This window comes from Pituophis catenifer, unplaced genomic scaffold (genome assembly GCF_029215685.1).
Source record: "Pituophis catenifer annectens isolate HBS135680 unplaced genomic scaffold, rPitCat1.0.hap2 SCAF_3, whole genome shotgun sequence".
NCBI classification, from domain to species: Eukaryota; Metazoa; Chordata; class Lepidosauria; order Squamata; family Colubridae; genus Pituophis; species Pituophis catenifer.
In genome coordinates this window covers 102,659,866-102,687,185 of record NW_027256883.1, presented here as the reverse complement: position 1 = coordinate 102,687,185, position 27,320 = coordinate 102,659,866, and the positions used below count along the sequence as shown (strand labels likewise).

At 42.0% G+C, this 27,320-nt stretch overlaps 1 protein-coding gene across 3 annotated transcripts in view; it reads right to left on the bottom strand.

The window, feature by feature from the left end:
- Positions 1-7,513: 7,513 nt before the first annotated feature.
- The window catches only part of CRIP2 (cysteine rich protein 2), a 151,305-nt gene continuing 131,498 nt past the window's right edge, over positions 7,514-27,320 (bottom strand). For 2 of the 3 annotated variants that reach the window (XM_070940868.1, XM_070940870.1), the window contains one exon: positions 7,514-9,105. In XM_070940868.1, the coding sequence (XP_070796969.1) occupies positions 9,038-9,105 (68 nt within the window). In that variant the 3' untranslated portion in view covers positions 7,514-9,037. The remainder of the gene's footprint in view (positions 9,106-27,320) is intronic. The other variant, XM_070940869.1, reaches the window with a different exon arrangement.

Sequence of the window (27,320 nt, the reverse complement as noted above, 5' to 3'; positions counted from 1 at the left end):
AGACAAATGGTTGCCCTATCTTTTTTTAAACATCTCCAGTGATGGAGCACCCCAATTTCAGTAGGCAAACTGTTATTTTGACAAATTCTTCCAATACCCTCTTTTTTTTTTCCACTGTCTGGTATTCCACTGTCTGGTATCCCACACTTAGCTACACTTCTTGGTAAGTAGAGTCTGTCAATGTGGGTGAGGAGCATGATGCTTTTGTCATTATTGGGCTTCCTATCCAGAGCTCAAGTCTAATCCATTACTCCACATTTTCTTCACTTTTCTGATATATTTACTACTAAACTTCTTCTTGATTTCAGTATGCTTGTTGTTGTCAGCCTTAAGGATATCTGTATTTGTACAAGATATTTGTAGTGATTTTCATCCAGACTCTTATTATTTCCATAATGCATCTTGATTCCTTAAGTTTTCATTATTTTTCTCCTATTGATGGCAAAAACAACATATTTGTCCAGTCCAAAATCCATTGTGTTACCTTGACTTTGTATGTGGACAGTGTTGAACAATGATTAAATTTCAGATGATATATTTCCATATAATTTCAGATTATCCATGTAAAGGAGATGAGATAGCTTTGCAGTTTCTTCTAATGTTTCACTTGTTCATTATTGTTGACAGAGGAGGCTCAAGGCAGGAGACGTTATACAATCCCAAACAAATGATGTCCAATCTTTTCTTTAAAACCTTCAGCAATGGAAGGCAAGCTGTTCCATTGACAGTTCTGTCAGGAAATTTCTCCTTAGTTCTAGGTTGGATCTTCTATTCATTACTTCTTGTTCTGTCATCTGCTGCTTTGGAGAATAACTCAACCTCTTTTGTGGCAGCCCCTCAAGTATTGGAAGACTGCTATCATATCATCCTAATCATAGGCTAGACATACCTAGTTCCCTTAAGTGTTCACCATACATGGTGCTTTAGTATAGTATGAACATGAGGGTATCGCTATGATCCCCCAGCTTAATTTGCAATGGTTCCGTGGCAAAATTGGCTGACACCCCCCCCCCCGCTACAGTTTTGTCTAGTTGGCAAAAAGCGATGGGGGTTTTCATTTTCCTTAGGTGAATTCCCAATCTCCTTGCCAGGGTTGGGCTAATTAGGCATCAGGTCCAGCAATGCTACTACTTCCTCCCCTTTCCCTTGGCTATGGATAAAAAGTCTTAGGAGTAGGGTGAGCAGTTCAATTGGGTTACCAATTACCAGCAGGTCATCTTCCAGATCACTTTTGGAGTGGCTCAGGTCCTCTTGGGGTGTCGGAGATCCTTCCTCTGATTTTGGAGGGGAATGGAATTTTGCAGCCTTTTGGCTTCTCAGTGCAGTTTCTTTTCCTCGGGGGATGGGTTTTGCAAGCTTCCCCATTGACAGGCGATCAGGTTTTCCGGCGGGGGGTTTCGACTGGCAATAGGCAGATGAAAAATTAGGCGGATGAAACAACGACAATTTGAAAACACAATAAACAGGGAAGGTGGCTTACATACCGATTAAAAAAAGAAAAGGAAAAGAGTAGAATTCACAACTTGAGAGATGGAAATGGTGATTGGATCACAGGGGAAGAAGGGAAGAAAAGAATAGCGTAGGAATTCTATATAAGCGTACTGACTTATATAGAAAAGAAGATAAGCCTGAGCAGGAAATAAGGAAATACCTAGAAGAATCTGACCTACCCAAAATATTGGATATGTCTAGGGGAATACTGGACAGGGAGATAATGGAAGGGGAAATTGAAAGGGTTATGGGAAAAAAAAAACAGGAAAGACTCCTGGTATGGATGGTCTCTCGATAGAATATTATAAGGCACTTTGGGAAGTCTTAAGCCCTTATATGACAGACCTATTTAATGGGGTAATCCAGGAGGGAAAGATCCCGAATTCCTGGTCAGAAGCATTAATAACCCTCTTGCCGAAGGATAGTAGTGATTTATCCCTAATTCAGATGCGCAAAAAGCCTTCAACCGAGTGAGTTGGAGTTTTTTAGTGGGCTTATTACAACATATGCAATTCGGGGAAAGGTTTGTCTGGGCAGTTCGAACAATCTATTCGAAGCAGTCTGCCAAAATCTTAATTAATGGAGATGTATCTGAACAAATCTGCATCGAGAAAGGAACTAGACAGGGGTGCCCGCTTTCTCCGTTGCTATTCATCCTAACATTAGAACCTTTATTGAGGGAAATTAGGCGCAACTCGTGGATAAAAGGATTGCATATTAAGAACCAACAATATAAGGTACAAGCATATGCCGATGACCTAGTATTTATATTGGAAGATCCTATTCTATCGGGCCCGAATTTGATCTATGAGTTAGAAAAATACGGAAATGTAGCGGACTTAAAAATAAACAAGGAAAAAACTAAGGTTATCATTAAAAATTTGACAACAAAGCAGGGGAAGGAATTAGAAGCGAATTTGGGATTTCAGATTGTCAATAAATTACGATATCTAGGTATTATATTAACAGCCAAATGCTCAATAATCAAAGAAGATAATTACTTGAAATTACTTCAACGAACAGAACAGGACTTAGAGAAATGGAAGAACCTTTAGACGTCTCTATTAAGTAGGATCGCGATTATAAAATCTTATATCCTCCCAAAATGGACATATTTATTTTATACAGCACCAGGTAGATTAGACAACAATTTCTTTAAAAAGCTAAATCAATGTGTCCTTAAATTTATCTGGCAAAATAAAAAGCCCAGAATTAAACTTAAAATGCTTCAAGAGGTGAAAGAAAGAGGGGGATTCGGCTTACCAAAATGGGAATATTATTATCAGGCTGCAAACTTAGTTTGGATAAGGGAATGGCTCCTGCTGAGAAGAAGACGGTTGTTGATTTTGGAAGGTTCGGGATTACAAAAGGGTTGGCACTATTTTCTTTGGCAAGATAAGGTTAAAAAATATATGAGCTTTGCAGGTCATTATGTAAGGAACATCTTAATTGAAACATGGAGAAAAATCAAGGGTAAATTCTACTCCTTGACCCCGTCTTGGTTGGTCCCACTAGAAGCTATAACATATAGCTCGCTTTACAATAAAGAAAAACACCTATCTTACTGGGAGCTGTTGGATGCCCAAGGCCGTTTAAAAACAAGAACTGAGTTAGACCTTCAGGGAATAGAATTGGACTGGTGGTCTTATGCCCAGATCAGCTCTAAACATAAGAAAGACAAGGAGCAAGGTGGCATAGATATGACCCAGCAAGAAAGAGACAAAAAGGAGGAAAGAATGTTATCCAAGATTTATAAACTCTTAATAAATTACTGGATAGGGGATGAGATTGTTAAAGATTCAATGATTGCCTGCGGGAGAAATATTGGTTACTCAATTGAGTTAGTAAAATGGGAAGAAATATGGACGAAAAAATTGAAACTCCTGATGGCAACCACTTACAAAGAAAACTTGTATAAGATGGTGTATAGATGGCATCTCCCTCCTGCCCGACTATCCAAAATGTTCCCAGGACTCTCCCCAAACTGTTGGAAATGTGGGGAGATAGGTACTTATTTTCACGTATGGTGGACCTGCCCCAAGGTAATTGAGCTTTGGAGACTTATACAGGAATGGATATTAGAAATAACTGGATATAAATTACAATTGAAACCAGAATACTATCTATTAAATATCAGGCCAGATAAGATAGGCACGAATACATGGTGTCTGATTGTATATATCACAACTGCAGCAAGAATATGTTTTGCTCAATATTGGAAGGGGAAAGACCTACCGGCTGAAGATTTGATTTTGGGAAAAATTATTGAATATGCGGAAGCTGACAGGTTAACAAAAATTTTGAGAGATCAAAAGGATTCCGCATATTTTCAATGCTGGGACCAATGGTATACTTGGTTGAATAATAGAATAAAAAGAAGATAAGGTCAGTGTAGATTTTATATCTTATTTGTATATTTTGACTGAAGTTAATATATTGTGTAAAGCTCCCGTCACGATCTGTATGTGAATAAATACTTTGTTTGTAAATAAATAAATAATTTTTTTTAAAAAAGCGACAAAGTTGAAATGTTAAAAAGTGGGATGGGGATTTTGAGAAATTTATTCTGTAATGGAGAAATAAGATAATTAATTGATATTATTGTAAGAGATTAGGAATTAAGGGCAGATAGTGCTAGTGTTTATGTATTAAGAAGAAATAGAAGATAAAGAAGTATGGAAAAAGAATATTATGGATGAAATTGGAAACATGTAAAATGGCTTTGGGAAAAAAAGAATAATATGGCAGAAGCTGAAATAACAAGATAAGATGATTAATTTGTGATAAAGAATTATATAAAAGAGATGAATATGGAAAAAATGGGAAGATTGGAATAGATTTATAAAGATTAATATAATCGAAGTAGGAGTGGGGAGCATCACACCAGATGCATTCAGATGGTAACTTGCTCGCATACCTCCTGCTCACCCTGCTTTCCTGGGAATATGAGAGTGAAGAACCCTGGTTTCCGTCTGATATATGTGAATGCCAGATCCGTGATGAATAAGGCCCTCCTCATACGAGATCTTATTGATGAGGAGGGTGCAGACCTGGCCTGTATCACGGAGACCTGGTTGGGGCAAGAGGGGGGAATCCCTCTCTCTGATTTATGCCCCTCTGGCTTTCATGTCTTGCACCAGCCGCGACACCAGGGAAGGGGCGGGGGGGGGGGGTGGTAGTTGTTAGAGAAAGTCTGAGTCTTAGGGAGGTCACTGTCCCTCAGATAGGCGGGTATGAGTCTCTTCTATTGAAGTGGGACCCTGGAGTTCAGTCGGGCTTATTGGTCACATACCTATCTCCCAGCTATGTTGCCACAGCCCTGCCCGCACTGCTCGATGTCTTGTCTGAGGTGGCACTTGAACTCCCCAGCCTTTTAGTTGTGGGAGATTTTAATCTGCCTTTGATCGGTGAGTCATCTGAGACAGTCCGGGAGTTCATGGCCTCCCTGGCAGCCATGGACCTGACTCAGGTTATTCAGGGCCCAACTCATAGGAGAGGACAAACACTCAACCTGGTTTTTCTCTCTGGGCAGTGGATAAATGGTCATGGTAAGGGGGAACTTTCCATCACTCCCCTGTCATGGACTGACCATTCCCTCCTTAGACTAGACTTTCAATCTGCCAATCCCTGCCGCTGGGAGATGGGACCCATAAAATGGTTCCGCCCTAGGCGCCTGATGGACCCAGAAAGGTTCTTAAAGGAGCTTGGGACATTCCCCACCTCTCAATCCTACGATTCAGCTGAGGCTCTGGTGGCATCCTGGGAACGGGTGGCTACCGACGCCTTGGACAGAATCGCACCTTTGCGGCCTCTAACCCAACGCAGATCCCGGATTGCTCCTTGGTTTTCCATGGAGCTCCGGGAAATGAAACATCGGAAAAAACGCTTAGAGGAGAGTTGGAGGTCCTCCCAATCTGAATCTGACCGAACACAGTTAAGAACCCATATTAGGTCTTATCTAGTGGCGATGGAAGCGGCGAAACGTCACTACTTCGCCGCCCTCATTGCATCTGCAGAAAACCGCCCAGCAGCCCTGTTTCATGTGACCCGCTCCCTCCTCAATCAGGGAGTGAGGGAAGACCCTTTGCAGGGCAGAGCTGAGGATTTTGTACAGTTTCTGCATGATAAAATCGCTCAGATCCGGATCGGATTGGACTCTGACTGGGCAGAATCCAATTGGGAGACTAGGGTGGGTCTTGAGAATAATATCTGGATTGAGTTTGACCCTGCTTCTGTCAAGGAAGTGGACAGGATTGTGGGCAAACTTAGTTCCTCCACTTGCTTATTGGACCCTTGTCCCTCCTGGTTGGTTTCGGCTGCCAGAGAGGTGACTAGAGACTGGATCCAGGCAATTGTCAATGCTTCGTTGAGAGAGGGGAACTTCCCCATCTCTCTTGAGGCGGTGGTTTGACCTCTCCTCAAGAAGCCTTCCCTGGATCCAGACTCACTTAATAACTATCGTCCCATCTCCAACCTTCGCTTCATCACAAAGGTTGTTGAGACGGTAGTGGCTCAACAGCTCCCACAATTCCTGGAGGAAATGGAATACCTTGACCCGTACCAATTAGGCTTCCGACACGGTCACAGCACGGAAATGGCATTGGTTGCTCTGGTGAATGATCTCTGGCGGGCTTGGGATTGGGGTTGTTCCTCCATCCTGGACCTCTCAGCAGCTTTTGATACCATCGACCATAGTATCCTACTGCAGCGACTTGTGGGAGGCACTGTCTTACGGTGGTTTTCCTCCTACCTCTCGGGTCGCTTTCAGTTTGTATGGGCAGGAGGGCAGAGATCCATCCCGAGGCCCCTTAATTGTGGGGTCCCTCAGGGGTCGGTTCTCTCCCCCCTGCTCTTTAACATCTGTATGAAGCCACTGGGTGAGATCATTCGTGGCTTTGGGGTGAGATATCATCAATATCATCAATATGCTGATGATACCCAATTATACATCTCCACCCCAGACCACCCCAGAGATGCCCTTTCCGTGATGTCCCGTTGCCTGGAGGAGGTATGGGCCTGGATGGGCAGAAACAGACTCAAACTCAATCCCTCTAAGACTGAGTGGCTGTGGATGCCGGCATCTCGGGTTTCAGAGGCTCCATCACTTTTGATAGATGGGGAAAAACTTGCACCCGTTGATAGGGCTCGCAACTTGGGTGTCCTCCTGGATGCTCGGCTATCCCTAGAAGACCATCTAACGTGACCAGGGGGGGCCTTCGCACAGATTCGCCTGGTGTGCCAGTTGCACCCTTTCCTGGACCGAGATGACCTTCGCACAGTCACTCATGCCCTGGTTACTTCCCGCTTGGATTACTGCAATTCCCTCTACATGGGCCTGCCCCTGAGATGCACCCGGAGACTCCAGCTGATCCAGAATGCAGCTGCACGGGTTGTTATGGGAGCCCCTCGTTACTCCCATATAACACCCCTCCTGCGTGAGCTGCACTGGTTACCAGTGGTTCTCCGGGTCCGCTTCAAGGTGCTAGTCCTCACCTATAAGGCCCTTCATGACTTAGGGCCGGGATATTTGCATGACCTTCTCCTGCCTGCCTCTCACCGTCCTGTTCGCTCACATAGGGCCGCTGAGTTCCGACAGCGAGTCAATGTCACCTTGCTGTCCCCAGGGGTAGGGCGTTCTCTGTGGGTGCTCCCACCCTCTGGAATGAATTACCTACTGAGCTCCGGACGGCTCCTGATCTCCGCTCCTTCCGTCGGGACTTGAAGACTTGGCTTTTCAAACAAATAGGCTGAGACTGATTCCGGGCTTTATTATTTACTACTAATTAATTATTTGGATTAAATTATGATTTTATTGTACTTGTTTCTTAACTTGTGTTCGCCGCCCTGAGTCCTTTGGGAGAATGGCGGCATATAAATACATGTAATAAATAAATAAATAAATAAATATAAGATATATAAGATGTGACCCGGTCAATACTCTGTTCATAAAATATGTATGATGAAAGAAAAATTCTAATAAAACTTGTTTAAAAAAAAAAGAACAGCTTCAAACACAGTATACTTAAATTGTCAAACATCTTTATTAATTGCAAAAGGTATACAGATAGCATTCTGGGTTGGAAAAATTAGTCTGCAGGTTGGGTAGTACAGGTTTTACAATGTAATGTACAATGCTACCTCAGCTCATACTCTTGATTAGTTCCAATTGTGCCTTCTGAACTTATAATGACCCAGGGATGCTAAAAACACTAGAAGGATAGGCTATTTTCCAAAGCAAAAAAGAACATTACTATCTGTCTATAAATAAATTTCAAGCACATAAATAATAGATCAGAACTGGTTCCTCTGCAAATAGCTACGGTCCCATCCTAATACATACAGTATAAACACACACACACACACACACACACAGTGTCTCTTTTTCTACTTCTCCACCTTTTGCTGCTTGATCTTTATAGCAAGTTGCTTGGTTGGCAAGCAGTAATATTTTCCATGTATACAAACAAGTGACAGATACCTACATAAATAACTTATACTTCCATATCCAAGTTAGGACCACATTCTGTCTGGAATAACATTAGTAGGGTCATAATTTCTGACAAGAAATACAAACTATTTTCAAAAAACAACACTTTAGTTTCAGCTAAGTATAGTAAATGCTATGTCAGCTGCTAGGAAGAGTTTTCTGCTGACATCTGCTTCAACAAGGGACCAGCTCTGAACAGTGATGAAACTTAATGTAGGAAGGCAATCCATAGCTGGTAAGAACCTTATCTCTCAATCTAGAAGTCATTGTTCTACATTTAGCAGTCTTGTTCAAAAATATACCTGATTTTTTTAATCTCCCTGAAGAATTTGTTTATTCTTCCAATTGTTCAGGCATTAATAGTGAATGGTAAGTTGGACCTTTAAAAAATGAACTAAAAACTCCAAAGGCTGGAGAGGACATTACAAAATTGTGTTCTGTCATAGATAGTAATGGTGTCAGGTTTCGATGCTATCTCAAAATAAATGAACTTCCAAACTGCCAATCTTTAAGGAAATTTTCTCTTTATTCAAGCACAGCAACCTGATCCTGACTCTTCGTGGTCAATACTGACCTTTGCCCCCCAATCCCTCCCTTTCCGATCCCCAATTCTCTGCTTCTCATTGGCTATCTTCCAAGTCACTCTCCTGATTCCTTTTTCGTCAGTTCACAGGAATGTTTCCCCCCTCCTCATCTCCGAGGAGACCGAATCTTCAAAGGGATTTAGCAGGCAAAAGTTCAGGCTTCATCCTCCCTTTTCTATGTCAATGCTGAGACGCTGACAAATGGCAGCAAAGGTATTTGCTCAGAACCCACAGAGTTGAAGTGAAATAAAAGTGAGAGACTTGAGGGAGAAACAGCTCTGTTTTTTTTAAAGCACAGCCATTAAAAATTGGAAGAGGGAACAGAATATCATCTACCTGGTGAGCATACAAATGAACAGCTATCTCATCCTCCTGCTTCTAAGCAGGTTTTACTATGTTTACACACATAAGATTAATGAAAAGAATGCAGTGCAAATGGGTTGAGCAGGTGAATACTTGGCTAGAAAAAAAGCTCTCAAGGTTGGTCTTTTGCTTCAGAGTCTTTATTATAGATGTAGCTTCCAACTGCACCTGTATTCACTCCTACAAAAGAAAGAAAACAAAAAAGTCAATAGAGGAGGAATTAAAATAAGCTAAAGGGAAAAGAGAAAGTGCAAGCCAGTTTGGGAACAATTTTAATTTATGACTTTGAAAACCAGTAGTGAATTCATTATTGGAAAATCAATATTTATATAGTATATAAGTAAAGTATCAACAAATTCAAAGAACTCAGGGTTTGGAAAATGCTCAGAGGAAACACAGTTTTGACTGAGAGAAGCAATGTGATAAAATGAAGGAAGGAAATGGGAATGAGGAGGGAGGGAAGGAAGGAAGGAATCATAATGCTGATGTGGCACTCAATGAAATTGAGTTTGACACCCTTGCCATAGCAGAATGCTTTTATTTATCATTATATTATATTTATCATTATCATTATTATTTATATTATGATCCTGTTCATATATATATATACTTACATAAACATATATATATATATAAAACTTACATAAATATATATATATATATATATAAATAATATAATATAATATTTTATGATTCTGCTGATAAACTCTTGGAGGAAGACAAATGGAGATATGTCACACATAGAAGGAAACCTAATAATCAAAGAAAAAAGCAGGATATTTCTAACAAACACCTACTGCCCAATCTAACCCAACTCAACCAGAAGCAGCCCCATTAAAACTGAGCAATCAATTTCTCCTCCTAGATGAAAATATGCAGACCCACAACCTCCCCCTCAAAGAAAACATGCAGACATCTAGAAAAGAGACATCATCAATTAGCCTGAGATAAACAGAAAAGCACCCCAGACTGCACCCCCCCCCCCCAAATGAAGATGAGTGTTGGTGAGGAGATTCTATTCTCAAAGGAACAGAACCAGCCATCTGCAGACTGGACATACAATTTAGGGAGCTATGTTGTCTCAAAAATCAAGGCTGTGACTGAGAACCTAACCAAAATAATTAGGCCCACAGATTACTACCCTTTACTCCTCTTTCACATTGGGATAAATGACACAACCTGAGTTGTGAGATTATTGAGAGAATATTGAGAGATTATAAGCAACGAGACAATAAAGGAGCTAGGAGCACAAGTAGTGTTCTCATCAGTACTGCCAACAAAAGGTCAACACCCATTGAGGGGAAAAAGAATCCTAGAAATAAACCACTGGCTAAAGGGTTGGTATCGCCAAGAAAACTTTGGTTTCCTGGACCATGGACTGCATTACCTAAAAAAAGGGATGGGCTGCACCTCATGAAAACAGGGAAAATGTACTCCAAAAAAGACTGGCCCAACTCATCTGAAGGGCTTTAAACTAAAATTGAGGGGGTCTAGATCTTTAGAATCTAGAACACAAAACCAATCATAAATCCCAAGAAAACAAATCAAACAGTGAAGTAGTGAGTGATTGGGGGGGGGGAACCCAAACAACAATTAGGAGATGGAGGAACTATACCCATGGACAGACATAAGTCTTAAATGCTTATATACAAATTGTACGCACTGCCTCTCTTTCCGATTTAAGAAAGGAAAAACTCTTGAAATGTAGTATTACAAAAGGAACCTTTTAAAGCAGTAGAGACCCTCCCTGTAGCCAGAATGCAGATTTTAGCCAATACACAAGTGTGAAGATGTTTTCTTTTCCAGCTGCCCTGAGAATCGGATAAGCATGTATTCCCATCGTTATCCTCCATTATCCTTTAAAGTGAAACAGCCCACGTGGCCATCATAAACATTCCCCAAGTTAACGGCGCTTTGGTGCCAGGATATAGGTTGTAAAATATCTGTTGACACAGGCAATGCTAATAAATCGAATCCAAGGCCCTCCCTTCTCCCAACTGAATGGCAGTATCACTTATAGGGATCTGACATGCTGCCTTCCTTAGAACAAGAAAGGATCCACCTGTGAAAAGATATAAACTTTTCATATATAAAAATATGTCAGATATTAAAAAAAATCCATTTTAGTATGTTAACAAGGTTTGTTAGGGTATTGGGAGTGAAATTTTCTCAGTAAGGTAGGAGCCCTAACATGGTGTTTAGCGACCCATTCGTTTTGGGATGAGGGTAAATGTTTCCAAGCAACTAAGTATTGGATTTTCCCTCTCTGGATCCTAGAGTCAAGGATTTCTTGATTTCAAAGTGTTATTCACTTTCAATCATGGGAACAGATGGTGTAGATGCAGGTGGTCTGAGGGATGAAATTACTTCTCGTTTGAGAGAAATATGAATTATTCCTGTAAAAAGCATAACCTGAGTAACGCCATTTTAAATGCCATGTTTTACCTGATATAACCTGATTATATAACTTGGTAGTGAGGACATGAGAACGGAAACTATGTTGTTCCTGTGATGCTTATTGTGCAGGATATATGATGCATATTTTTGAGGAAATTGATGTTCTGGTAAAATTCCGAAATGGGCCAGAAGGGGAGGTCCACAAATGATGATACCATTTAGCATGTAAACATCTGTGTAGGATATTTTTGAAGGGTATTGTTGGAGGGGAATTTCCAGGGCGGAACATGTGCCCAATATTAACATAATATTGGGCCTGAAACCAATTCCCTGGTGGACCGTTTGTATCGGGCTTCTGAATCCTGAAAACTGTATTTAAACCATGTAATCGAAATGGTCAGACGTCCTCCCTTTCATGGGAGGATCCTTTTGCAAAAGATTGAAATATAGATAGATAGATAGATAGATATAGATATAAATCTGCTGTTTTTTCTTGTTCATGTTCTCTGTGTCACTTATATATAAATGCTGTTTTTCTGCATTTAACAATTGGCACCCGAATGGGACTTGAAGATGTCCTTCTGGTGTGGAATTTTTACCTAAGGGCCGGTGGGTACCCCCACTGATTTTAGCGGTCCGGACCGGGTGGTTCTGTTCCAGAGGGATTTGCTCTTCTTTAATCTGATGTGACAGAGACCTGAACAACTGAGCAGGGAATCTGAGCCGTGCAGGACCAGGAATACAGTGCACTGACCCAGTACAGGGTACTTATGGGATGTCTCGCTGGGGTGGTCTGACTCCTTGAATGTCTGGTGCTGTGTGAATGTTGAGATGCATTAGACGTGATTAGTTCTCATGTTGAACATGCTAACTTGAGCTTTCCTCTGCGGTTCCATTTTCTGGGCGACTGGAGTGGCCAGAGGCTAAGCGTGTTGAGTGGATTTTTTAAGGGAAAAGGAGTTCAAGGAGGGAAGTGTCGGCTTTAGCTATAAATAGATAAGTAACTATGGGGCCCCAATATGGAATATTTGTTAAGGATCCTGAGAAATTTACTGAAGGAAACATAAGGAAACTCCTTCTATGTCCCCCCTATCCCTTTTATTACGAGATAAGTACATCCCCAGGGCAGAAACAGGTAGTATGGCACTTAAGGGGGATAGAACAACAGGAGTGAGAAGTCACTAAAACTTCTCACTCAATTAGGGAAGAAATACCCAGTGGGATGATTTTGCTTTATGCTGTTATGGGTGGAAGGAGTAGAAATACTGTAGTGGTATACAGATCTTTCTCATTCTTGAAAGAGGCAGAAAACTCTGAAAGAATGAGGGTAAAGAAGGAAAGGTTTATTGTTCTTCCTACCTGCGATTAAATGCGAATAATTTGTCTTTGCTTAATGTGATGTGATTTCTATTGTGATAGTGATATGTGTGTGCCGGTGAATTAAGTAAACTTCTTGGCTTGAGCTTGGAGCTGTGGAAAACAGGTGGTGGTTAGGGCCCGAAATCATGTTTTTGATTAGAAACCACATCCTAAAGTTTTCCACTGCTTGAGGAATAAGCTACAAGATGTCAAGGATGGAAACAAAATGGGAATCTGAAGGGATAAAGCCTTCCCAGGTTTTATTCCAGGTTTGCAAATGTTGTTGAATGGTATGTATGTGTGAAGGTGTCTGTGTGTAATGAGAGTTGTTTCGGCAATAGAGCCAATTGGCTTGTAAAAATAATAATAATAATACTAAGAATAATAATAATAATAATAATACTAAGAATAATAATAAAGCTCCCTGAAATAATTATGCTGACTAGATGGCAGGGAGAAAGCATGTGTGTATGTTAGTGTACACTAAAAAGGTCTGATTGTAGTACAAATATGAGTGTGTATGGAAAGCCCTCACACAGGAGTGATAAGGTGATCCTGACACTTGTGAATGCCTGTGCGCTGAAACACCCCCCCCCCCCCGAGAGATCTCCTTTTGTATAATGAAATAGTAAGTGGCAAGGGTTTGTTGTTGTTATGAAGGTAATAGCAAGTGTTCGAATGAAAAAGAAAGAGATGAGAGAGATCCTACGGAGAAGTGGGATTACAAAGAGGTATTCACGATGTTAAATGAAGACAGGAGTAGTATTTTTCCTCCCTATATTTCCCCTTTCTTTTTGTTTTGAATAAGTGAAGTAGGAAAGGGGGGGGGAAGTGCAGTTTGTTTTCCCTTTTACACATTTTTTTTCCCTTGGCTGAGTTTGTCTGAGAGAAAGGAGGGGCGAATGGGTGACTTGATCCTGCAGCATTGTTTCTGACTGCATATGGAGGCTACGCAGATATACTGTATTTTCTGTCCTGCTCCGAGTTGTGTTTATGATGTTATTGTTTGAGGTGTTTAAATAAATCTATACAATAGAGGAGTGACATTAAAAGTTTGAAACAAATATTTTTTTTTGAGTAGAGACCCAGAGTACCTCTATTACGTGATTTTTTTTTTTACTTTTTGAAGGTGTTCTTTTTATCACCCTCTTTTATGTCTTTATGTCTGTGCATTTTGAATGATTTTGAATGCTGAGAAGTTAAGGAGATTTCTAGGATAGCCTGGATATTGAAGAGCCTGGTGAATAGTTATCTATGTTATTTTAGCTTAGTGTTGCCTAGCTAAGGGAATGGATTTTGAGGATTTCAACCCAGAGGTGGGAAGGAAAAACTAGTAGGTATATTAATCTAAAATGCTAGATCCTACCCTAAGGGATGCTCCCTTGAGGGAAGAATTACTTACTGGTAGAAGGTGAAGATGGACTTTTTGGTCTGGCTAGCAAGTTACCGGTAAGTTTGTCTGTTTAGACTTGTGATTTAGACTTGTCAAGCTTTGTATTTCTCTGAAGCTTGTGGAAATAGTTTAGCTAACTTGTGATAGAGGTGTGGTGTGATTCCTCCGAAGTGGGGATTCCTCCGAGGTGGGAAGAGTTGAGTATTTATTGATAAAAAGCCATAAGAGGTTGTTTGGAAGGAAGGTGATGAAGATAGGTTTGTTCCAGTGTTAAGCTTGCCTGATTTAAGGAAAATCTTCCACTTGTCTGTAGCAGTGGAAGATGACATAGCCAAAGGAGTGTTGGTTCATATGTGGGCTGGGAAGAAGAGACCTGTAATATTTTTGTTAAAATTGATGGATCTTGTGGTTTAAGGTTAGCCCTTGTGTATACAAGCTGAAGCTGCAATTGCACCTTCAGTGGAGGAGAGTAGAGAATTAACCTTTGGTGGGGCATTGGTGTGAAGTAGTCCACATCAGGACAAACCTGATGTGGAAAACCCAAAGGTGGTGCACCAATGCTAGGCTTTTGAAATATGGGATTATTTTATTGTCTCAAGAGAATTTAGTTCTCTTGACCAATAGGAATTTAAATCCAATTGAATTCCTGTCAGGGGAGAGAGAAAAATTTGGGACGATGTGGGACATAATTGTGTGGTTATGTATTGATGGGTCTTCCCGGGTGGAGAATGGAACGGGGATGAGTAGATATACAATAGTGAATGTAGACACTGCTGGAGTATTGGAAGCTGGACGGTTTTCTTCTTATTGATTGACACAAATATGTGAAGTCTTTGCTTTATTTGCTTGTGGGCTTTTAACGATCTTTGGTAAAAAGATAGTTTGGAAAGACTATAATACAGTGTTGGCGAACCTAGGGCTTGCGTGCCAGAAGTGGCACGCAGAGCCATGTTGCCTGGTACGCGTGGCGTCACCCATTCCTCTTCCGGGTTTCCAGGGTACGCATGCGCACCAGCCAGCTAGTCTGCGGGTTACTGGTGCATATGCGTGCATGACAATCAGCTGGCCTTTAATGCGGGTGCGCACCAGCCATGCCATCATTGCCCGCATACAGCCCCGGGATCACCCCTTGCCAACCAGGAGCACTGCCACCAGTCACTCCCCTATGCCCGGCTGCCTGCTTGCCTCATCACGCCATCGTCACTGCGAGGAAAGGCCCTGCAGCTGCGCTGCCTGGAATCCACGTGGGCTGGCGCAGGGGGAGGACAGATATGGCTGCCTGGACGCTGCCTGGAGCGCGAGGGTGGCAGGAGGAGGAGCCGCTGCTGCCTTGTAGCCAGTGCGACCAGCCTGCTGCTGCAGCCTGCCACCACCCTCTCTCCCCCGCCAATTGCTCCTGCCATCGCTGGGGAAGGGGAGCACAAGAACCGCCGCCGCCGGGTGCAAGGGGGTGGTGGGAAGGATCTGCGATCTGCGGCTTCCCTGTCTCCGCACCCGAGCAGGCTGTCCAGGGAAAGGGATTGAAGCCCCAGCCCGCTGCTTCTGGCGCTGGCACCCCCTCATCCCCGGCAACGGCGGTTCTTGTGGTGCCAGAAGCAGCAATTGGGGACTTCAATCCCTGCCCCTGGACAGGTCTGGAGCTCGGCTGGGGAGAAGGGAAGCCCCAAAGCAGATCTTTCCCCCACCCCCTTTTTCCCAGCCGAGCCGGTTCTTGTGCTTCAATCCCTGCTCCCGAAAGCCCAAAACAAGTCGCGGTGAGGAGGCACGAAGCACATGTGGGGGACTGCGCATGCGCAATGCAGAACGTATGCATGGGGGAGTGTGCGCAATGTGGGGTGCATGCGTGGGGTGTCACGTGTGTATGCGCATGCGTGGGGGGGTCGCATTGCATTATGGGTGCTGGCACGCACGGGCGTTATCGCGTGCACACACACACACACACACACACACACACACACACTCTTCCGGCACGCAACGAGAAAAAGGTTCGCCATCATTGCTATAATACATATAGGAGCACATAAAAAGGGACTTTGAGGTTAGTTGTGGGAAATAGGATGGTGGACATATAAGTACATGAAGCAACGTTAATAGGAGGGGCATTAATGATTTGATCCCTGCATTGGATTTTGATGTGAAGCCTGTATTTACGGATGATGAAAACAAACAAATGATGGATGATGGGGTGCGTAAAGTGGATGGAAAATGGATGATTAAGGAGGGGGTGCAAGTGCTTAATAAAGCAGTTATGCAGAATGTGTTTGAGAGTGTGCATGAGGGAACTCATTGGGGAACCCAAGTTCTTATTGAGTTTGTTAAACGAAAATATATTTGTAGAGGCATGTAAATGATAGCCATACAAGTGGGGAGATGCTATTTACAGTGTGTATGAATGCATGAATACATTGTGTAAAAAAAAAGAGATTATGTGCAAACATGTAGAGATTTGACCAATGAATCCAAGTAGATTACATTGAAATGCCGGCAGTGTGAACATTGAAATATGCGCTAGTAATAGTGGATTATTTTACTGGCTGGCTTGGAGCGTTTCCTTGTGCAAAGGTAAATGCTCAGATGACTGTTAAAATCATATTGGAGCAAATAATACCCAAATATGGATTGGTTGATATTAATGAAAGCTGATGGGGTACACATTTCACTGTCCAAATGATAAGGGTAATGGAGCAACTGGGGATTGATTGGCAATAAACATATTGGCAATAAAAACATTCAGTGAAAAGGTGAATGTTGGAGCTCCAGGTTCTTTGGACGAAATGTTTGCCTTTATCTCTTTTCCATCTAACGAAAAGATGTTTTAGTATATGATATGATATTTGGTTTATCCTATACTGACAGTATGGAACTCTGAGTATAAAGCTTAAAGATGTCTTACTTAGAAAAATATACAGGACTGTCCCTGTGTTTTTCTCGTTTAAGGTCTAAAGGACTATGGACACAAACTCCACCTCTTGATTTCCAAGTGCATGATTACAAAAGCAGTGACTGGGTCCTGATAAAGTCTATAAAGGAAAGAAATTACTCCAGAGTGAAAGGACCCGTGGCTTCGCCTTACGGATGGACAGTTGCTACAGCACCTACAAATCCTCTTAAATTGACTTTTCAACGACAAACCAAAGACAATTGATGACCAATGGATGGAAGAAGAAATTTGCATTTGGTTGGGAGTGATAATAATCTTTATTGTGTTTTTGATTGTATTAAGACAAGATATAATTGAATGGTGTAAATCAATAGTGTAAATTAATGCTGTGATATCCGGTGGATGTAAGTTCCCTAAGATCGGCTGGAAGACTTGAAGTCTAATGGTAAGCTTTTTTGCTTTTATACATCTAAAACATACTTTAAACAGGGGGCCTAGTCCACTAGGAAGGATAACGGTAAGGATAAGGATAATTTTATTTCTATACTGCCCCTCTCCCGAAGGACTCGGTGCGGTGTACAGCCAGGTAAAAACACAATACAAATATCACAATTTAAATTTAAAAATTATTAAAAGTATTACATTTAAGGCCAATTAACTAAAAAACCCAAACAATTTAAGAACTCTGAATTTAAAACTCAATTATGAAGCTAGCCCTGCCTGTCGGAAGAGCAGGTTCTTAAGAGCACAGCGGAAAACTCGGAGGTCAGAGATCTTGCATATGTCTGGGGGCAGTTCATTCCCAAGGGCAGGGGCTCCCACAGAGAAGGCTCTTCCCCTGGGTGTCGCCAGCCGACATAATTTGGCTGACGGCACTCTGAGGAGTCCCTCTCTGTGGGAGCAGACTGGTCGGTGGGAGGCTATCGGTGGCAGAAGGCGGTCTCATAGGTACCCAGGTCCTGAGCCATGGAGCGCTTTAAAGGTGGTAACCAACACCTTGAATCGCACCCGGAAGACCACTGGGAGCCAGTGCAGCTCGCGCAGAAGAGATGTTACATGGGCGCAACGAGTTGCACCCATAATTACCCGCACGGCCGCATTCTGGACCAGTTGGAGCCTCCGAGTGCTCTTCAAGGGGAAGAAGATGGGTTTTGCAGTGATGATAGTAATTACTTTGTGGGATCTTATACTACAGGTGCAGATAGGAATGGAGACTTAGGCTGTGTTGCCTAGTTATCCCATAACATGGCAGCAGCTATGTTTCCATACCGAATTTGAGCACCAATATTCCCTGATACAGTCACCACTAACCCTGATAGAAACTACAGATGAAGCTGGGATTTGTATTAGATCATCTCTTGATGATTGTGTACCGTTGGGGAAATACCCCAGGTGCAACCATACATATGAAATAGTTTCCCAGTACAAAGATCTCTCAACAAAATGGAGTTCTTATACAATCAATGCACTGAGTGATATGGTAATTATACCCCTTCTTATAGAAGTTTAGGATTACGAAAGAGGGGTTACATTTCCCATATCTAGAATTGAAGCTCCCTCCAAACTGATGTTTTTATGTGGTAATATTGCATTGACCCAATTATCATTTATATGGGGTGATGCACTGTTGGCTATCTTAAGGCACTGATAAGATATACGAAGAAGGATGGCAATTTATTTCTGGATTTAATGATGGTAGCCCTAAACAGTTCATCCTTTTATATAAGAGAAGAGACTACTGTCTCTGATATATTGAAAACATGTTTTGTGGTAATGCCCGTTCCTGGAGAGTCGTTATCATAGTAACCGTGTTCCTAATAAGGTTGCTACAAAAGTAGCTACACATGATGGTACGCTGGAAACAATTGATGAGTCACATGTGCATGGACATGAACAATGTGGAAGCACCTAGTCCTGAGAAGGAACTACATCTATTTATTTATTTATTTATGCCCCTGTAAGAACCTATTAAATGACATATAATACCTATAGTATCATATGACTATATGGGGATGGAGCATATAGAGGAATAAAATCTCTATTACAAACTCATATGGCTATGTTATTAAGAATGAGACATGAATATGATGAATTCCAAGTATGTGTTGATATGTCCGATAAATTACAATTCCTCGAGTCTAAACTGCAAAAAGTGCATAATATCACTACATACTACATATGTAACACATATAACTGAAAACACTGCTTTTAAAGGAATTTGGGATTTGCTAACGGGAAGTTTGTATAATGTTGCCAGACATTTGCAATTTACAGGAATAATAAAACTGATAAAAAGGAAAAGGGGGGATTGAGAGAAATATGAATTATTCCTGTAAAAAGCATAACCTGAGTAACGCCATTTTAAACGCCATGTTTTACCTGATATAACCTGATTATATAACTTGGTAGTGAGGACATGAGAAAGGAAACTGTGTTGTTCCTGTGATGCTTATTGTGCAGGATATATGATGCATATTTTTGAGAAAATGGATGTTCTGGTAAAATTCCGAAATTGGCCTGTTTGGTGCCTGCCCATTCCAGAAGGGGAGGTCCACAAATGACGATACCATTTAGCATGGAAACATCTGTGTAAACATCTGTGTAGGATATTTTCGAAGGGTATTGTTGGAGGGGAATTTCCAGGGCGGAACATGTGCCCAATATATTATATAAGACCTGAAACCAATTCCCTGGTGGACCGTTTGTATCCGTTTGTATCGGGCTTCTGTATCCTGAAAACTGTATTTAAACCGTGTAATCGTCATGTTCTCTGTGTCACTTATTATATATAAATGCTATCATCGTTTGAGTAAACTAATGTGGAATACTGGGTGGACTTTCCTGAGTGTCTTTGAGTTAACATCGTTTGAGTAAACTATTGTGGAATATTGGGTGGACTTCCCTGAGTGTCTTTGGAAGGAGTAGTTCAACTGCTACTGGATTGATGACCCTAGTGATAGGGAAAGGTCCAATGAAATTTGGCCCTAGTTTCTTTGATGGCTGTAAAGATTTCAGGAATTTTGTAGGTAAGTATACCCTATCTCCAGCATGGAAAGGTTTGGGTTCCATCCTTTTCTTGTCAGCTTGAATTTTAAAAGCCTCTCTAGCTTCCTTTAAGGCTAATCTAACCACTGGCCATGTGTTTTGCAAGTTATCCATCCACTCCTTAAGTGAGGGGATGGTGGGTTCTTGTGTGGGTAGTTCAGGCATGGGGCTGAAATCCTGGCCTGTTGCTACCCTAAAAGGGGTAAAACCAGTACTCGAGTGTACAGAGTTATTAAATGCATCTTCAGCAAAAGGTCAAAATTCGGTCCAGTTATCCTGTTGAAAATTAATAAAACATCTTAAATATTGTTCTAGCACTGAGTTCACTCTCTCAGAATTCCCGTTAGTACATGCATGATGAGAAGAGCTCAACCCCTGGGCAGTACCAAGTAGGTCCAAAAATGCCCTCCAAAATTTGGAGGTGAATTGAATCCCTCTGTTGGAGATGATCCTTTGTGGAGCTCCATGAATCCGATAAATGTGTATTAGGAATAATTTGGCTAAACTTTTAGCAGTTGGGATCTTTTGGCAAGGTATAAAATGGGCCTGTTTTGAAAACAGGTCTGTCACGACCCAAATAACAGTATTTCCAGCACTGTTTGGCAGTTCTACAATAAAATCCATAGCAATCTCTCTCCATGGCGCAGAAGACTCGGCTACTTTCTGTAAGACTCCTGGGGTTTTCCCCTGATGTCTTTTTGCTGCTGCAAGATGGGGCAGCTAGCTACATAGCTTTCTATGTCCTTTTTTAGTGATGGTTACCAAAATTGTCTTTTAATTAGGTGTAAGTTTTCACAAAACCAAAATGTCCAGCTAATTTGGAGTCGTGGCACCTTTCCATTAAGCATAATCTTTGGTTGGCTGGAACAAACAACTTCCCTCCCACCCAGGCCAAGTCCTCTTTCATCAGACAGCTGGATTTGTGGTTCAAAAACCATTCATTGGTGGCCAATGCTAGTTTAAAAGTTTGGGTGGTATCATTGTCCGTCAATGTTTCTTGTTTTGCCTGGGATCTGGTGATCACTTTAGCGGCCAGTTGATTGTTTTGTACTATGGGTTTGATTACATCTGACTTCGCACTATTGTACTGCGGTTTTCTGGATAGTGCATCCGCCAGAAAGTTTTTTCTCCCAGGGAGGTATTTGAGAGTAAAATCAAACCATTTAAAGTACTGAGCCCATCCTACTTGTTTCAGGGAGAGTTTCCTTGGGGTCTTTAGGGCTTCTACATTTTTATGATCAGTCCAGACTTCAAAAGGGGTCTTACTTCCCTCTAGGAAGTGCCTCCAGGTTAAAAGTGCCCAACGAACTGCGTAAGCCTCTTTCTCCCAAATGGCCCACCTTTGCTCAGTCTCATTCAACTTTTTGGATGTGTAAGCACATGGTTGTAGCTGGTCTTGCTCATTTTTCTGAAGCAGGACTGCTCCTATTGCCACATCGCTGGCATCTGCTTGTATGACAAATGGTTTCTCCATGTCCAGGTGTTTTAGAATTGGTTCTGCTGAGAACAGCCGTTTAAGTTTTTCAAATGCCGCTTGGCATTCCATAGTCCAAAGATTGCTTCGGTTTATGATTGCCCTCCCCCTTCGTTTTTAAGAGCTTGGTAATGGGGAGGGCAATCTGAGCGAAAGCGGAGATAAACTGGTGGTAAAAGTTGGCAAATCTCAGGAAGCTTTGCAACTGTTTACGCGTGCACAGTGGTTTCCAATCAAGTACAGCCTGCACTTTTTGAGGGTCCATTTCTACGCCCTGGTGTGAAATGTGATACCCTAAATAGTCAATTTTCTCTTGGTGGAATTCACATTTAGAAAGTTCAGCATAAAGTTTGGCAGAGTGGAGTTTGTTTAAGACAGCCCTGACTAGTTTTACATGTTCTGCTTTGGTTTCGGTATATATTAAAATGTCGTCCAAGTAGAGCAGGACTCCCTTGTACAAATGCTGATGTAGCACTTCATTTATTAATTGCATAAACACTGTGGGGGGCCAGTGTAACCCAAAGGGGAACACTTTGAATTGGTAGCACCCAAGGGGGGTATTAAAAGCTGTTTTCCACTCATCCCCCTCCTTAATTCTGATACGGTAGTAAGCCTCCGTTAAGTCCAGCTTTGAAAACATTTTCCCTCTAGCGAGGTGTGCTAGCATATCTTTCATAAGGGGGAGGGGGTACATGTTCTCCACACTGATTGTATTTAAGTTCCTAAAATCAACACAGAGACGTTTTGAGCCATCTTTTTTTTTTCTCTAAATAACACTGGAGCTGCAATTTTTGGTCGGGCTGGCTTGATGAAACCCCTTGCTAGGTTTTACTCAATAAAAGCTTTCAGTTCTTCAAGCTCCCTCAGAGACATGCTGTACATCTTGGGTTTGGGGAGTTTAATGCTGCGTAAGATTTCTATCACACAGTCAGTGGCGCGGTGGAGGGGGGAGCTCGTCTGAGGCTTTTTCACTAAAAACTTCAGCCAAATCCTTGTATTCTATGGGCATGCCCAGTTGGCGTGGCATGACCAGGCATGGCTGTTTCTCAGTGCTCTGCCCCCTCAGTTTCTTTATGTGGATTCTCAGCAAAAATCACGTGCATCTGAAATTTTACGATGCCTTGCTTCCAATTAATTTTGGGGTTCCATTTTTTCAGCCATGCAAGGCCCAAGACTAATGGCCATTCCATGCCAGGTGCCACTATAAATGTAAGTATTTCCTCATGGCTCCCGATGTCTATATGTAGAAGTTCGGTGACAAAAGAGGCTGGCTTCCTCCCCCCCACTGCTATTGACCCATCTAGTTGGTAGAAAGCGATGGGGTTTTTCAGCTTTCTTACGTTAATCACCAACTTCCCTACTAAGGTTGGGCTGATCAAACAGCGGGTGTACCTGAGTCCATTAAAGCGGAGATATTTATCTCCCTGTCCCAGTTTGGGATAAATAGTCTTATGGAGAGGGTAAGCGGTTTAATTGGTTTGCTTACCATTGGTTCATCTTCTGGATCACTTCCAAATGGGTGTGATTCCTCCTGCTGAGATGCCGGGGTTTCCTCCCCAAAGGGGGGGGATGGAAATCCTATGATCTCCCTGCTCCTCAGAGCAGTCTCCTTCCCGCGCTGGCCAGATTTCGCCAGTCCCCCCCAGTGGATGTTTCCGGGCGGGTGCTTGTGGACAACACTCTGCAGCTCGGTGCCCCTCTTTTCCACACTTGAAAGAGCCTGAGGATTTCAGAGAAAATGCGGTTTGTGGTTTGAGGGACTCTTGCTTCCATTAGGGTGGGGATTTCTTCCATACTCAGCACGTTCGGTATTGGTTTCTGGCCATATCTATCTCTTCTTCTTCAGCAGTCATGTACCAGTCACGTTTGGAAATCACACCCATACTCTTTCATGTAGGTGAGCACGTGTGCCACAAAGAATCCTAATTGTTGTGGATCCCCATCAAACTTCACCACAAGTGAAGGAATTTCTCTTTCCAGTTGCGGGACTCGGGGATGGTTGGAATGGGCGCCAGTGTGCATGCTACCTGGAGGGGAGGGTTTGCTAGATCTTTTGCCACTGCTGCTGTGCCATCTGCTCGATTGGCAGGCTCCAGAGGGGGGTCTGGCCTCATCCGCAGCTGCTGCCCTTTCCATGCTCCTTGGCTGTCGTCCTGGCTCCCCTTGGATATTGACATTTTCCAAAGTTTCCATCACCAATTGGGTTATATGCCTCTTCAGACGATCCTCCCTCAGTGGTGCTTCGGTTAGTTCCCCGAAGCCTAACCTAAAGCGAGGGCTTCTAGTTCCAGTTTCCACCCCAGTTTTCGGTTATTGCAGCTGAGGGTGACTCCTCTGGTTCTCTCATCCCAGCTTTCTTCCCGATGCTGATTGACCAGCTGGGCTTTCAGGATTCTCCAGGGTTACCTCATCGTCTCCGATGGGGTGTACCAAACAGGCATCTGGCTGGGTGGTGGTTGATGTCTCCCCCCAGCATTCGGCTTCTCCCAGTTCCCTGCTTCGTTCGGACATGGTTTGCAAGGTCCCCTCAGTAGAGCAAAGATTGCTTCTCTGGGTTGACCGTTTTGCAGACGTTGCTTTCTGTAAGGATTGCCTCTCCTTCCAACTTTACTTTAAGAAAGTAAAAAACTCTTGAAACGTAGTATTTCAAAAGGAACCTTTTATCAAGCAGAAGTGACAGCAATGGATTCAAAGCAACATCTGAATACCCTTAGGCAAGACAAGTAGGATTAAAGCAATAGAGACCCTTCCCTTTAGCCAGAATGCAAATTTTAGCCAATACACAAGTGTGAAGATGTTTTCTTTTCCAGTTGCCCTGAGAATCGGATAAGCATGTATTCCCATCGTTATCCTCCATTATTCTTTAAAGTGAAACAGCCCACATGGCCGTCATAAATATTCCCCAAAGTTAAGGGGATCTCAGGGTGCTTTGGCGCCAGGATATAGGTTGTAAAATATCTGCTGACACAGGCAATACTAATAAATTGAATCCAAGGCCCCTCCTTCTCCCAACTGAATAGCAGTATCACTTATAGGGATCTGACACAAATGCTTGAAGCTTGGAGAACAAACAGGGTGAACTAGAAGCAATAGTACATGAGGGTAGGTATGACATAGTTGCCATTACAGAAACCTGGTGGGACGAAACCCATGACTGGCATATACTGATAGTTACAAATTGTTCAAAAGAAACAAATCAACAAAAAGAAGAGGTAGAGTGAGAGACTACTACATATCTACAAAATATCTACAAAATGCATATGATCAAAGATAAAACTCCTCCAGAATGTATATGGGTCAATATAAAAGGGGAAAAAAGTGACATTGTGATAGATGTATATTACAGGTGGCACAACCAATCAGAAGAAATAGATGAATGCTTTGCCAACCAGTTAACAAATGTATGTAAGAGGCATACCACAGTAGTAGTGGGAGACTTTAACTATCCAGTTATCAACTGGGAGACCAACTCTCTGCAGTGAGATTGAACAGATTCCCAACCTACTCAACAATTTTATCATTAAAAAGATAGAGGAGGGAACTAGAAGTAAAGCTATACTGGACCTAATTCTTACTAATAGAATAAAAATTATAGAGGGAGTAGAAGTTGCCAGAACTTTGGATGAAGGTGACCATGTCATACTGGAATTCAATATAATGCAAAAACAAACAATAGAAAATAATCCAACCAGTCTTAAACTTTAAAAGAGCTGATTTTAACAAGCTCAGAGAGAGCGTAGGAATGATTCCATGGATGAAAATCCTAAAAGAGAAAACAAGAAGAACTTCGAAAAATGTGATCATAAAAGCCCAGTCCAGAACAATACCACTGAAAAAGAAAAATAAGAAATTCAAGAAGAAACCAACGTGGCTGCACAAAGATCTTTTTGACAAACTGAAAGACAAAAAGGACAAGCAAAAAAAATTGAAAGAGAGACATGTAACTAAGGCAGAATATCAGCAGATACCCAGAACATGAAAAGATGAAGTCAGGAAAGCAAAGGCTCAGAATGAACAAAGACTTGCAACAAAGGTCAAAGATTAAAAAAAGTTTCTTTCAACATATTAATAACAAGAAAAAAGTCAAGTAAAACAGTTGACTAAGGAGAGAAGATGGCAAGGAAGTAACTGGCAGTTGGGAGAAAGCAGGGCTGCTTAACTCATTTTTTGCATCAGTCTTCATGCAAAAAGAAATTATAGCCCAATGTACCAAAAAAACTATTGTAAAAGACAAACTAGAAATAAAAATTAAAATAAGCAAGAAAATGGTAAGAGAATACCTATCTGACCTTGACGAATATAAATCACCTGGATTTGACAGATTACATCCCTGAGTTCTGAAGGAGCTGGCAGATATTATCTCAGAACCATTGGGCCATATCTTTTAAAAATCCTGGAGCACTGGGAAGTACCTGAGGATTGGAAAAGAAGTGATGTGGTTCCCATCTTCAAGCAAGGGACTGGGGGAGAAACAGACCCAGGAAACTACTAACATCAATACCTAGGAAGATCCTGGAAAAAAATAATAAAAAAAACAGATCTGCAAACAACTAGAAGCAAATAAAGTTATAACTAATAGCCAGCACAGGTTAGTTAAAAACAGATGGTGCCAAACCAATCTTATTTCATTCTTTGATAAAGTCACTAAATTAGTAGACCAGCAAAATGCTGTGAATTTATTATACTTAGATTTCAATAAGGCATTTAACAAAGTACACCACAATCTACTTGGTAAGCTAGAAAAATGTGGAATACACAACATCACCACCAGATGGATTTTTACCTGGCTGACAAACTGTACTCAATGAGTAGTCCTTAATGATACTACATCCAAATGGAGAGAAGTAAGCAGTGGGGTACCACAAGGTTCTGTCTTAGGCCCAGTATTCTTCAATATCTTCATAAATGACTTAGATGAATGAATAGAAGGGGAACTCATCAAATTTGCAGACAACACTAAGCCTGCAGGAATAGCCAACACCCCAGAAGACAAGCTCAGGATCCAAAAAGATCTTGACAAACTTGAACAATGAGCCCTATCCAACAAAATGAATTTTAATGTGGAGAAAAGCAAAGTTTTACATTTAGGCAGGAAAAATCAAAGATATAAATACAGATTAGGCGAGACCTGGCTCAAAAACAGTAACTGTGAGAGGGACCTTGGAGTCCTAGTGGATGATCACTTGAATATGAGCCAACAGTGTATAGCAGTAGCCAAAAAAGCAAATATAATCCTGGGTTGTATCAACAGAGGCATAGAATCAAGATCATGCGAAATATTGGTGCTGTCAACCCTGAAGTTGGCTGGAATGCTTTACTAGACACAACAGAGTGTTAACCCAATTGGCCAGTGACCTGTGACACTTGGGGATGGGGTTATTTCCTATTTTAATTATACTGAAACTACGGGAAAGATTTAGAGTTGGTTTTCCTTTAGAGCTGTGCTGATATGATATACTCAATAAAGAAGATCTTTTAGGTGGATTCTAGTCTCAGCGTTCTGATTTGCTTGGCTTCATGAGTCGGAGCCTTGACATTAAGAAGGAAAGTTTGCTCAGGATAGTATATATATGAGGGAAAATATACAGAACACATTTTGTTTAGGGCTAGGGAATAGGAAGATGGTAGGGATCCATATAGGTGTGTATGTTAAGGGCAGTGTTGGTGAACCTTTTTTTCCTTCGGTGCCAAAAGTGCACACATGTACATGACATAATGCAATGCTCACCCCCTCAGGCCTCACCCTTTGCTCATGTGCGTGTGACTCCCCCGCGCTCCCCCGCGCATGCATGTGTGACCCGTTTTTGTGCTAGCAGTCCTCCCTAAAGCCTCCTGGAACCAAAAAC